This window comes from Sceloporus occidentalis, unplaced genomic scaffold (assembly GCF_023333645.1).
Source record: "Sceloporus occidentalis isolate IW3139 unplaced genomic scaffold, rSceOcc1.0.p SCAF_104, whole genome shotgun sequence".
NCBI lineage: Eukaryota > Metazoa > Chordata > Lepidosauria > Squamata > Phrynosomatidae > Sceloporus > Sceloporus occidentalis.
The window spans coordinates 1,805,638-1,820,000 of NW_028317084.1; the positions used below are offsets into that span (position 1 = coordinate 1,805,638).

The 14,363-nt window shown below is 37.9% G+C and overlaps 1 protein-coding gene across 1 annotated transcript in view; it reads right to left on the minus strand.

The window, feature by feature from the left end:
• Window positions 1-8,716: 8,716 nt before the first annotated feature.
• The window catches only part of LMO4 (LIM domain only 4), a 17,091-nt gene continuing 11,444 nt past the window's right edge, over window positions 8,717-14,363 (minus strand). The window contains exon 5 of the mRNA XM_089497538.1: window positions 8,717-10,586. Coding sequence (XP_089353664.1) covers window positions 10,578-10,586 — 9 coding nt within the window. The 3' untranslated portion in view covers window positions 8,717-10,577. The remainder of the gene's footprint in view (window positions 10,587-14,363) is intronic.

The window sequence follows — 14,363 nt, forward strand, 5'->3', positions numbered from 1 at the left end:
AAAAGTTCTGATAATAACCTTTAAACCTATATACTGTGCTGTACAACTATTCTCCCATATTAAGCTTCTCAGGTTTTAAGATCTACAAGATAATAACCTGTAAACCTATATACAACTATACTCCCACATAGAGCTTCTCGGGCTTTAAGGTCTACAAAATAATAACCTGTAAACCTATATACAACTATACTCCCACATAGAGCTTCTCGGGCTTTAAGGTCTACAAAATAATAACCTGTAAACCTATATACAACTATTTTCCTACATAAGGCTTCTCGGGATATAAGATCTCTTTATCACCTTTAGAGGTACAAACACAAGAGAGGGCCTTCTTAGTGGCTGCTCCCAGACTATGAAACTCTCTTCCAAAGTAGCTTAGTTTACCCTCCTCTTTGTTGTCCTGCCAGCAAAGATCTTCCTATTCAGGCAACCCTTCAGCAACTAACTGCTTGTGGATGTGTGAGCTTTTTAAAAGTACTTTACTGCTGTTATCAGTGTGGTGTTTTAAAATTGTTTTAACTGGTGTTTCAGTACTGTAACTAATTTAATTACTATTTTAATATGTTAAATTCATTGTGTTTTTATTGGACCCTTTTTAATTATGTTGGAAGCAGCCTTACACTGCAATAGTGGGAGAAAGTTAGACTATGGATAAAATAAAAATAAGTAAATTGTTGTGGTTGTTAGATTATGTAATCTCCACATTAAATTATTCATGCCACAGGAACATTAGCATTATTAAAAACTGGGGAGGAACAAAATGAAAAAGTGACATCTTAGGGAATAATATGTTCATGTTATGTTGATGGCAGCTCCTACAGTAATTTGTAGTTTGATCAGGTGGCCTGTCTCTGAATTTCAGACCCAGAGTTCTCAGTCAGAGAATTTGAAGTACCTCTCAAAACTGCAGATCCCAGAATTACATATTATGGAGCGAAAGCAGTTGTTATATTTGTGTGATGTTGATCCACCTATGAAAATATAGAAGATTATAACCACCATAGTTGAGACTGTTGTTAAACAAATGTCTCTCCTCCCCTGACCCTCCCCCAAATGGCATCCTTTTGCTCCAGCAGTGCATTGGCTGCTGATTTGCCACCATTGAAATTGGCCAAGCAATACAGTTTTCTCAGAGATTTTTCTCTGCCAGACTATACCAAAGATACAAAGCACAAGATTTTTCTCTATTCTTTTGGCAGAAGAGAAGGCAGAAGATTAGTGTGTCCAGAGACCAAGTCATAACCCCAGATGAGGTCTGCAATAACCATGTACAGCTCTCTCAAGTGTCCTTGTATTTACTCAGTCTCAAAAGTGCTCTGGCATTGCTCTCTCTTTACCAAATCCTGCCTCTTTTTGTGCCCTGACACCTGGTGACACTTTTCACAGATGACTCCAGAACCCCAAAAGAGGTGTCCAAGCAACCTTTTGCATTAGACTATGGTCTTAATAGCAAGAAAATTATGTTCAGTGCCTATTATAAAAGACATGGCATTTTCCTCCTCTTCAAGCATAGCTGAGGGTGTGGTTACAATACTACATTTTTAATAAAACCATCAAGCAACATTCAGCAACTGAGCTACTAGTTTTCAACATCTTTTTGTGTCATGGCAATTAAACAGAAAATGATGCAGGGGGAGATAATCAGCTCTCCTTCCTGTTTGAATGCAATTAAAGGTATGATCTGTTTCATTTAAATACCCCTGCGAATACTCTCCTTAAAGCAACAAATATGAATAGTAGTTCATTTGCAAGGATATTTTTTCCCCAAGCTTTCAGAAGCAGCAGATGAAGCAAGAATTATAATGCAGCAAGATGCTACATGCACAAATGACTAGTTAGTTCTGTCCCACCACACTCAGACAATCTGCTCCTTTGTTGTTGTTATTTGTTGTCAAGTTGACTTCAACTTATGGCAGTCCCATGAATGATTGACTTCAAAGATTCCTGGTCATCTCCTTCCCTGCCCAGCTCTTGCCACAGTTTCCTTGATTGAATCAATCCACGTGTAATGCATTCTTCCTCTTTTCCTACTGCCTTCCTCTTTACCAAGCATTATCATATTTCCCAGTAAGTCACATCATCTCATGATATCTCATGAATCTTCTCCTGCAGGGTCAGAAAAGGATTAGATCTTTAAAAAAAATTTATGCAACTCAAGAAAGAACCTAGTTAAAATAACCTGAGACCTTTTTGTTCTTCACTAGTAAACCGCCCACCATTGTTTTCTGTAATCACAGACCTGGACAGCTTCATCATATTCAAGGGTGATAAATGGACCTGATACCTGTTTGGGGGGTCTTTGCTACTGTGAGGTTTTAATATTTTTACAGCTGAGTGAGAACACACGCACACACTTTTTCCTTTCCTAATTCCTTGGGTGAAATCCAGACGTTATACACTGAATGCTATTGGCCACAATGCAATGACTGAAATACCAAGAAAATAGTCATAGTGCTTGTCAGTTTCTCATGTCAGAACAGCTTGCTCTTTGCATTCTGCAGCCGACAATGAGAAACAGCTGTGCACGTGCTGCTTTGGATCGGAGCCATGGCCAGCCCTGAGCTGGGGATTTCTACCTTGATGTAGACAGTAAAATTTGCAGGAAGTGGTTTAAAAGCTACATGCCACAAGAAAGTACAGTGGGCCCTTGGTATCTGCTGAGGTTTGGTACCAATCCCCCCATGGATACCAAAATCCATGGATGCTCAACTCCCATTATATACAATGTGGTAGTGAAATGGTGTCCCTTATATAAAATGGCAAAATCAAGGTTTGCTTTTAGGAATGTTTATATTTTTGGAATATTTTCAAGCTGTGGATGGTTGAATCCATGGATAAAAATCCATGGATATGGAGGGCCGACTGTAGCAGTGATAACCAGGGGCTAGAGCAATGTGATCATCTCAAAGTGTGCCTATATCTCTTCTTTTCAGAATACTTCCAACACAAGTGTCCAGTGAAATTCTGAAGGCTGGTAACTGCAACAGCAGCAGAGGTTAATTTATGCCCCAACAGTCACCACCAGGTGCCATAGGCCATACATGCCATCCTGATGTATCCCCAGCAATTCCCTGTATCATTTTGGCCCAAAGCCCATTATGTGGGGAGAGCATTGCTCAGTTTTGAGGATCTAAGCAAACTATTGCATTTTAAAGTGATTTTGTGGTAATTTGGGCTATTTGGGGACATTTTTCTCCCAAAAGAAACATGAAAAATCAGGGATAGGGAAAACCTGGGGTATTTTGGAGTGCCTGGGGCTGCAAAAAATAAAAAGTCAGGGCCTCAAGTTTTTATTCATTTATTTACCTATTTAATGTATATTCCATCTTTCTCCCAACACAGGAGAATTGGTGTTGCATTTTCCTCATCCCTTAACTGGTACTTCAGTCTAGTTAGAGAAATTTAATAGTGCTAACCATTGGTCTAGGCCAGCCTTTCTACCCTGTAGAAATAATTTTCACGCTTCAGGGAAATTGTGCATAAATTATATCTACACCTCAAAAAATTGGGCGGGGGGAGGTCAAATCACAATTTCCTGCAGTACTTTCAGTGATTTCTTGCAAAACTCTGGGGTTCCAGGCAAACCTGGTTGAGAAACCCTGAATCAGACAGCCTTGCCATTTAAGGCCTGGTCTTCCCCTGTTCCTCTTCTGCTGCCTTACACCCTTCTCTTCTTTTGTTGGTGGAAATATTGTACTTTTTCCACTGTGTGAGTTTGCACATATCTACACATGCTCACTTCAGTGGGACTCATCCCTTTCATTAGAACTGCACCCTAAGCATGGCTTATTTTACTTTCCATTTTGATCTCCTCCTCCAGACTGAGCCACTTTCTTCTGCTCCAAGGACCACAAAGATAGCACTTCGGGATCTCTTTACTACTTCTTGTACATCCACTAGGCTTGTGTTTAGTTATCCCCAAGTCCCATCAGTCCAATTAAATCGCTGTACCAAAGAGGATTTTGTTCCTCTAATGCTTCTGTTTATTTTGTAAATCACTTTGTCACCTTTCTGTGACTCTATTCACTAAGCCTGTGCCCTGAAATTCATTAAAATTTTGCACAACAAAATGATAACCGTAATTATCCAGACAACCTGTGCGACCCAAATTACTTGATGCATTAAAGCAATACTAGATGCTATCAAAGGTTGCCCACAAATCTTGCCCTTAAAGTTTGTGTGAAGGAGAGTTTGTGGACACACATAAGAGAGAACAAAGAGAGAGAGATAGCACACTTCATATTAAATATGTTTGCAAATTAATGGTATGTCTTGCATTAGAAAGAAACATTAGAATATTTAACACGGCTTTTAAATATATGTATGTATCTGCATTTTCTGTTGCTTTTGTGTCCATCCTGCTGTGAGCAGAAAAGCACTACATATGGACTGGCAGCTATGGTACATTACTATGTATCCAATGACACCTACTTTCATTTTCTTACCACTCAGATTCCAATTCTGAGGCTAGTTGCAGCATGGTATCTTTAGCTTTTGAAATACTTGTACGTTTTAGATGTAGAAATTCTGAAAAAAGGTTTTTTTCCCCATTGCATACCCAAGGCACAAGGAAAGTGAAATATTACTAAGATTCCATCATGCAGAAGCTATTGTTGTTTCAGTCTGCTCTGGGAACTGTAATTTATATTAATTGTTCTAAATCAAGTAGACAATTGTTATTAGGGAATGACAGTATGTTTAGGCACACTTCAATGGTTTGGACAACATCTTTCCTAGCAGTACATAATCTGGTGTGGAAAACCCATGGCCTTTGCAGATATTGCTGAACATCAACACTCATCATCCTTGACCTGTGGTCATGTTGTCTAGAGATGATGGGAACTGAGATCCAACATTTAAAGTGCCATGGATTCCCAGTCCATGGCCTCTCAGTATTCATTACCACTGAGTGTACCACCTAGGGAGCTCAGCAATATCTGGAGGACTGCACAGTTCCCACTCCTGACCCAATGATTTTAACCTCCTTTCCATTACAGTTCTACCTGACACTGTAATCCTCTTGCCTGGAAGGAAATTCCTTTGAGTGGAATTTACTGCTGGCACAGTGTGCTAAGGATTCAGGTGTATGTCTATAGATTTCTATAGCTCACACTAGAAGAATACAAGAATACTTTACGCTAACAAAAAATATGCATTTTCTATATATATATGTGAGGTTTTCAGAACAATGTTGTAGATCAGCTCTGTTCTAGTCTTCTATTTAAAGGAGAAAAAAAAGAGTGCTCTTCACAAAACTGTAGCAAGTCAAGACCTGTAGCACATTACTGGCATCAGGGCCCACAACTTGCAGTCCATTTTTACAGCCGTTCTGAAGTCAAAAGCATTCTCTCTAGAAGGCATGCCCATCCTTGGCCGAGTCAAGCAAAGCAACTTCCCCCCACCCCCACTGTCACCCAAACATGGTAATAACTTTATGCACTGCAGGTTGAACTTGCAAAAAATCAGCCCAGACTTGTCTTCCTCTTTGTATGTTAGCAATGAGATCACTGTGTTTCACTGAGAGCTCAAATTTTTTAACTTGACAAAAGACATAGGTGAATGTGTCATGGTTTTACTGTTTTGCAGAGCTCAGATTCTGCAAAGATAACAAGAGCTGTTCAGTGCTTGCCTATGCTCTGAACGTGTGTTAATCTAAAATGGCTGCTCGGTAATACTTTAATTGCAGTTTCATGGCAACAAATTGCCACTTAGCTGTAATAAATTTTCTCGTGGCTTAGTCGGACTAACAATGAAGGCATGCACCTGAAAGAAAAGAAGACAACAGGAATCCAGAACTTTATGTTCTACAATGTCAAGGCATGGGGGGAGTAAACCACAATGCCTAGCCAAAATAATTTTACACCAAAATGTTTGACATTAAGAAACACATAGATGCCACAATCTCACTTTTCATCTTTATGAGAATATTATCCACAATACATCTTTCAAGCACCATAGAATTGCATATTTTTGAGATCATTTTAAAACAATGTAGATGACCAATATGAGCTCATCTGATGGCAATCAACTCTTTGTAGCTTTGAAATAGCAGCACTGTTCACCTGATCACTAAACATAAATCAACAATGCTAATGTATATGACTGAAGCCTCATAGTAAAAGTTAAAATTCTGAAGCAGAGGTGGAGAACCTTTCTCTGTCATTGGTCATTAATCCAAAGAAATGTAAACAATGGTGATGGAGCTGGACCAAAGTCACTTGAGTTTGCAGGATTGTGTAGTTCTCTGTGCTACCCTATTTCAGCCCCGCAGTATCCCTCTCCCATGGAAATTAAGCCAACAGTCATGTTTTCCATGAGTCACGTTTCCCTGTTCCATATCCCCAAGGATATGTTGCTGTTACAGTCTCCTTTTATATTTTATAAGATACTGACAGAACTACTGAAAGAGAAATTGCAAAGGCCAGGGAAAGACAAGACAGTCTGCCATGGCATACAGAATTTGATTCGGAAAAAGCTTGAATCGTCCAGTGGCCAATAGAATGTCTCAGTCTGGTTGCTGGAAAACTAAAGAAATATTACCTGTTAAGAAAGCAGTCCATTTTTTTTGCAAAATTGGTTCATCAAAGAGTAATAATACAAACATGACCACTGTATTTATTCAAGGGGCTAATTTCATACTAGGTAAATAGCCTGTTCAATGTTTGTAAAGCTGCAACCATTTTTGAAAATTGAAAAGCTGCTACAGAATGACAAAATATTTGAAAGCCTATGCCTGTGTAAAGGCACACTATATGCAACATGGATTCTTTGTGCATAAAGAACCACTAATATAGAGAAGAGGTTACTCCCTACCATTCCTCAGAATTTAAGGTGGGGGTAGTGGTCAGGACGACCATCATCTTAAATAGTTCATCACATAAGAACAAACCTCTCCAGTGCTCCTCCCAAACCCACACACACTTCACCACCATTATAACCCATTTTTATTGTTTGATATGCCTCCAGTTTCAAGAATGTTTTACCCCAGGCAAAAATACTAGTTAAATATGTCCCGTTGTATATTCATAACTCCATCAGTCCTCCTTCAGTTTAGCACATCAAAGCAAAAGCTTCATCACTTGCATGTGGATTATGCTAACATGAGTGACATTTGTAATCTTATAGGTCTGCAACTTAAGAAATGCTTTTAAGCTTGCAATTAAATAGGTAGCTGTGCTTTAAGAACCAGTCATATAATAGTTTATTTAAAGTCTTTAATGAACTTCAGCTTCTTCATCACTAAATGCCACACTATATTACTTACTGAAAATTATTAGCCATCATCTTAGTACTTCTAGGTTATATTAGACAACTGTAAACCTGGCACGTACAGCTTTAACAGCAGCAGGATGAGTGCTTATATACGGAAAGAATGAATTTTAAAAGGATGTCTACAACAGTACTAAGACATAAGCTTTACATTTCTGTGCCTCAGACGATCTCCTCAAAGGAATTCAGACAGCATAATTCAGAGAATTCTACTGGCTTAAACATTTTAGTGGAACACAGTTAAGGTTCGCCTCTGAAACCATCTGAATTTACGTGTTATTGCTTGTTCCTTAATTTGCCTATACAGAAAGTTTAGCAATACTTAGGGTGTTTTTTTAAAAAAAATAGCCTTTCACATGTAAGCAACACACTGACATACTCATAACATCTTTAGCTTATGAATGCACTCAGTTTTGCTGGACATAAAGAAGCTTCTGACTCAAATTTCATCTCCCTCTCCTGCACTCAAATTTCCTAACTTGCTTCCAGTTTTGATGCAAAGTATTGCAGTTTAAAGATTTGTTTCTTTTTATGTGTGTGGAAACTACAATTTTCCATTGCAATTTACCATCTCAACCAGATGTACCAGGGTTGGAAACAGTCAGTTCCCCGGTTTAGATGTACAGTAATAGCAAACTATGATTTGCTACAAAATTAAAAGTCAAGGAGAGTGCAAGGGAAGAAGTAACAATACCCAAGGCTCATTCACACAGTACCAAAGCGAGATTTAGAACTGTACCTTTTTACAAAAGGTACTCCAGGAAATAGAATGACCACTGAAATATGCATTAATTTTAATTTCAAAGGTTTGTTAAAATCAGTATTTTATATTTTCACATTGGAACCCAAGTATACTGTTTTCCTAGCAAAGAGTAATATGGCTGGACATTTCCTCTCAGAGACCATCAATGTTTCCCAATCAAGCATTCAAGACACCGAATGTGTCTTTTGTCAGCAGACCTGAATGAGAGAATTATACAACATAGTCGAATAGGCTGAGTAATATCAGATACCACAAGATCCTCCATTAGATTAAGAAGTAACTCAAGCACCATTAGTTCCCTCTGTTCATCTTTAACTGTCCTCTACCAATGTCAAATTTAGTCAGAACCCAAAACTGTTTATACTATACCTTCCATTTAGACTTTCAGCCAATATTCAGAATTGTCAGTTATTTACATAACAGGAAAAAGAAAATTCCACATTTGCCAATCCTGTAACATAAATGATATTCCTATGTGGAGAAGCTGAACATTATTCCAGGAAATTCAGATGATTCCTTATGAAACGGGAAACTGTTGAAGACTCATTACAGTTAGCATGGACATCCAGCTTTACCTCTTATACCAGTGGTTCCCAACCTGTGAGTCGGGACCCCTTTGGGGGTCGAACAGCCCTTTCATGGGGGTCGCCATTTCAAAGCTGATTCACCTGCCCCCCGCCCCTCAAAATAACAATAACTCCACAGTGACATTCTGGGAAAATAATTCCAGAATTGCAGCTGAGGTTCCTGAAGGGCCTAAATTTATCAGCCCACCCTTACCAATGCCTAGTGTGTTCTTTCTTCATCTCAACCATGTATTCAAATTTCAGGTCCTCTACTTTCTTCTGGGAGGCATGTGGAAATAGCTTGATGCAAGCCCATCCTGCTACCAGGCATCAGCTATTACATGTTCTCTCTGGTATTTTCAATTTATGTGAATTTTTTTCTAAATGTGGACACATCATGACAGTTGTTTAAGGTCTGCAGATTGGCTGTGGTGCACTTGCCATGAATTTTTTATACCATGCTGTGCTCCCCATCTTGGTATACATTGTGCTGCAATTCAGATTAACTGGATAAAATGAAAGGATTTTGCATGCATCTCACCTTCCTTCCTCGGCAGACTAGTTAATGAAACTTTTCAGTAAGTTTACACTATCTTACGCCCGTGCAGCCTTGGAAAACAACAAGCATAGATGTAGAAAAAGAATACCTATTATTAGAGATAAAGGGCATAAGGATCAAACTGAACTGCACCGCCACTAACACCAACTATAATGCCACAGGAAACTCTGAAGAGAAGTTGCTCTTTCAGCATGTTGTGTTACACTGAAAACTCAACTTCTAAATCAGTCTTCAAATCCAGGAGAATTTTGAGCTTGAAAATCTGGAGGCTATACCCATTCCTGGATGTGGCCCAGCCTCTTAGTTCACACAGAACTGATTGTAGAGAGCAAGGCAAGAGAAAAAACACACACACTTCCTGTTGTTAACAAAGTTTAGATGACTTAGGTGAAGAAAGCACAAGATTAATCGCATTGAGGGCTTAACTAATGAAACACTGCTGTTATCTGAATAAATATTTGAAAGACTAGACTTTGCTTGAGTTCTACACTGCTGCCAAAAGTGACCGTTATTCAGAGTTCAACGCATTCCTTAGTCCCATAAAAGTGTTAGAAGGCTGGAGAATCAGATTTTAAAGTCAAATGGACCCTTAAAAGTGACAGCTACATAAGCTTTCATTTCTTGACAACGGTTTGCCACATCATTCTGAAGTCCAAACTCAATTAAGGATGTTTTCATTTTAAGTTTTTATTATTTAAATACACCATACTAGAGCAAATGTCTCTGAAAGTATCACAAATAAAAGTTTTTTTTCTTCTTCTTCATTCAGCAAATTAGGAGTAGGTGAAAATTTCTACACAGTAGCTGCTATGAGCTTGATTTTTTTTCCTTTTTCTTTTTTGTGTCATGGGAAGTAGCAACATTAGGACAAAACACACTTACATGCATACGTACATTGTATTTTACAGAGATACAACAAAAGTGTTTGTGATAGAATATCACAAGAGCCCCATCCTTCCTTTAGCTCATTAGCTGAGTTTTGAAACACATTTCCTTACAACACTTAAATATACAAAGAGCAAAGAGAATGTTGTTAAGGTAAAACACAGGGTACAAATCCTGGCCAGTGCCCTGCTAATTGTTAATGAGGGTAGAAAGCAGACTTGAAAGCTTATTTTAATTAGCTTCATTAGTCATTTTCCCCACCCCTCCCACCCAAAGTTGTTCTCCAGTGGATTTTTTTTTTCATTTTCTCTACAGTCTCCCATCAGCCCAGATTCATGGAGTCCTTAATGTTCATTTTCAGTCATTGTAATACACCAATAAATGTGGGAAGGGCAACCAAGAGTAAAGAAGGTGCAATGGCATGGAGCTGGCACTGATGCTAGCTACAAGGTGACTTGTCTACTGGAGACATGGGATCCATCTGTGATGAACAAAGTTTGAGATGAAGGCACGCATTCTGCAGTACTCTGACCTTTTAGCAGACCTGCAAGAAATAAAAATGGGCATCTTAGCTAAAAATGTTTGACTTGAGCTGAACGTGACTGCTTTCGTCTCCTCCTTATTCACTTATTTTATTAAATTAGTTTCCAACTGTGACTCGATTAAAGGTTTTTTCTGCAATACTCATCCAAGTCCCTGAAGAATTCAAATGGAAAAACAGACCACAAAAAAAAAACCAACATATTTTCTTCAGTTTTGACAACATGATATACTTTGACAAATAATAATAAAAAGAAGCTTCTGGTGAGAAATCCTACAATCCCTTATTTCTTTTACAAAAGATGCATTTTCTTTGGAAAAGGATGAAATGACTCGCCTTGCTTTTGAAGCACCAAGTAAAGTGATCTTCTAAATTAGGAAAAATTCTGTCTAAAGAAAATAAGATACCCTCCCCTAGGCAACGCTGGTTAACATGCATAGCACAAAAGCTAAATATAGACATTTTGGAATATTTTCCTCCCATTTAAGATTCCTCGTCTGCTATGTTAGTTAATGTTACATAAACTCTGTAATATATGAAGTCAAACATGTGCCTCCACCGTGATGTGTTAATGAATTGTGATAATTAAAAATGCCTAGCTAGAGAGAAGCCTAACTTCCATGGATAAAGTAAAAACAATCCAGTTTTTAAATGCAATCTGTTTGCAATTACCAAAATGAAATAATATATTTGATTTTTATGGTTTTTAAATGACATTTTGAGCTTCTTAAGAAGTTTTTTTTACCCTTTCCCTAAGTTACTAAAAGCCTGAGGTCTATTAGTAACTGCAACCCCCCACTTTCAAGCTAATTAAAGTGGTGGAAGCTTGGAGGTTTAATTCCCCAGAGCTGATGCTCAGTGTGAGAAAGGTAATTTGTCTGTCCAGAACAAAGATTAGGGAGCAGCCAGCAAGCATATTTAATAAATGAGCATCAAGTGTCCTCTACTATGGACACAGACAATACCAATTATGTAAGTACAAGGGAATTGTTGAACGATATGTAAACTAGAAGATTCTGTGCAAGAGAGAGAATAGCAAAACGTAATCTAACTCATGCTTTATTTAAAAGTATAGGAGCTAGAGCCAAGTGAATGCCCTGATCACTACCAATGAAAGGAAAATGTATACCTTGTAAAATAGGGGCAGTGTGGAAAAAGAAAGATCAGATAAAGTATACCACCATGAGCTTTAGAGAAAGTCCCAAAGCTGCAAAGTGCCTCCCTACTCCATTTTTGCACAGGACACGTGCTTTTCCATCAAACCCGTAAAGATTTTGTTTATTTAACTATGATATGTACAGAATCACTGGTGATTATTATTTTGCTTATATGAAGGACACTATTTAAGAAGCATCTTTCTACTCAAAGTCTAATGGGGAGCAGTTCTGAACAGGAGCTTAGTGTTTTAGCATGTAAAGTGCACCCACATATATGGGTCATGTGATAACAAAATGCACATGTTGTTTACAATTACTTACCCTGGACAAGTGGATAATTACAACACTGATAACTCTTGAATGCTTATCCTAAGGCATAATGTCCATTTGAAACAAAAGAAAAAAAAGAGCATACTCTGCAAGAGATATGCCACTTTGGTTCATGAGATTGTAGTTTCTCTTTTAGGTAATGAAAAGATACTAGTACCAGCTCCTTAAACCCACTGCCTAACCAGTATCAACTCCTGACCACCACTGAACCTATGCTAACTAAAAACAAAATAAACTGGTGAGACCCAACTCCATTAATATCAGTCTAGAGATTGTTTGGCTAAATTCAGATTATTAATCTTCTATGAAAAATGGATAAAGGAGAATATGGTCTTTTACTTTTAAAGTAAGATAAGGGAGATATCACTGGGCTTTCTTCTGTGTCTATTAAACCAAAAACATTTGTAATGATTCCCTTACCCAGCACAGGACAACAACAATCACTATTTGAATGGTTTGCAAATCCAAACAACAGCAAGAGCTTTTCATGGCATGAGTGGAATGATCCTACTGGACTTCAAAGTGCAGTAGCCTGCATTTAACACTTCCCCCTGAGTAATGGGTACATAAGTAGCCACAAAATATGCAGTACCAAAAAATGCACAAGCCACTTTTTCTTAGGCAATATAAACCTACTGAACAACAGCCATGAAAAGTGGACTAATCTCACAGCTCTTATCCTCATCTAGCCACATCCATGGGAATAATGAATCACCCACTACGCTATACTAGAACCATGCACTGAGAGTCACTGCTGCCTTCCATTCCCCCCCTCCTCCCTCAACATCTCGTTGCCTATTTTTGAAAATATCACAGCAATGTCCACAGAAGAAACAATGGACTCCTATCGAACCCTTTCTGCACAATGATTTACATACAGGATGGATGAAAGTTTGCAGTCCCAACATATGTGTGTGCTTCATTTTTCTCATCTCTATCCTAATTGCCAATATGACTCTACTTTTGCAGAAGCACAACTAGAGATGTATAGAAAAAAGGCAACAAGCATATTAAACTTTAACACACACACACACACACACAATAAATAGATAAAAATGAAATGCTAAAGATCTTGCTTATGTTTAAAATGGAGCAATTTACTAGTAAGGGTTATCAATGAGCATGTAAGCTGCAAATGTCTTAGATTCCAAAAAGAGTATCCTAAACTTTCTTGTTTGGGTATGACCCCCATTAAACTCAGCAGAATTTACTTTCTAAGAACATGTATTTGAGCCCTCAGCCATATCTGTATTGCCTAAAAATACAACATGTTTATAATTATTATGTAAGGGGCAATATTCAACAACATTATGAGGTATATAGGAGAACTATTCAGTGACAAGTTCATTTTTTTGTCATATTTGCTCTCTAAGAACAGACATTTATATTCTCTTTGATGCTGCAGAATTCATGAGCTGCCCAAGGCTTGCCTTTTTTTTAGACTTTATCTTCAAAATTCCTACTAACAGATAAATGTTATTTTTTGCTATCCTTAGAACAGACATTAATGAAGTTCCTATTGTAAATCCATAAAGAATTACCAAGTGAAGTGTGCACTTTGTTTCAATGCAATAACTCAGTGCTGTGTGATTGCCTGGGTTAATGATGAAAAAGTCAAATATACTATCAGAGCTGATGGAAAAATCCATCACCAATTTGAAATTAAAATTCATCTGTGGTCAATAAGATTTAATATCCATGCAAGTGGTGCTGTAAAGAGTAAATGAATCAATGTCATCAATACATAATCAGTATGAAATATGATGCGAATAAAATTATGTGCAAGACTTGTGCATTCAGTGTTTTCTGGATCAGTGTGGAATGAACAGTCCCTTAACTGAAGGTTGACAGTAATTATTATAAATTAGGCATAGCAGTTATCAAAATCCACTCACTTCCATAGCAACTATGGGACTTATTAGGGGATTAAAACAGATCTACGAACTGTCCAGTTCGAGCATCGCCACAAGACAACTGTTGATCAAAACTGTTTCCTACTCTGCTACTGCAAGTAAACCATACTATACATTAGCACCAAAAGCCAAGTGATAGGACACACACATAATCGAATGGAGTCAACAGGAAGTGAAAGAATGTGTCTTCAAATCGAGTCAACTCAAAAGGTATTGAGCAAAATAAACTTAACTACCTTTCTAATGCCACCATGATGGTTCTAAAAACCACAACCATACAGTTAAGTTATTTGAATCCAGAATGCTACTCTTCTGCGTATGTATTTATTAACAGACTAGTCTGCATCCAATAACAAAAATTTGACAAAATGTTTTACCAA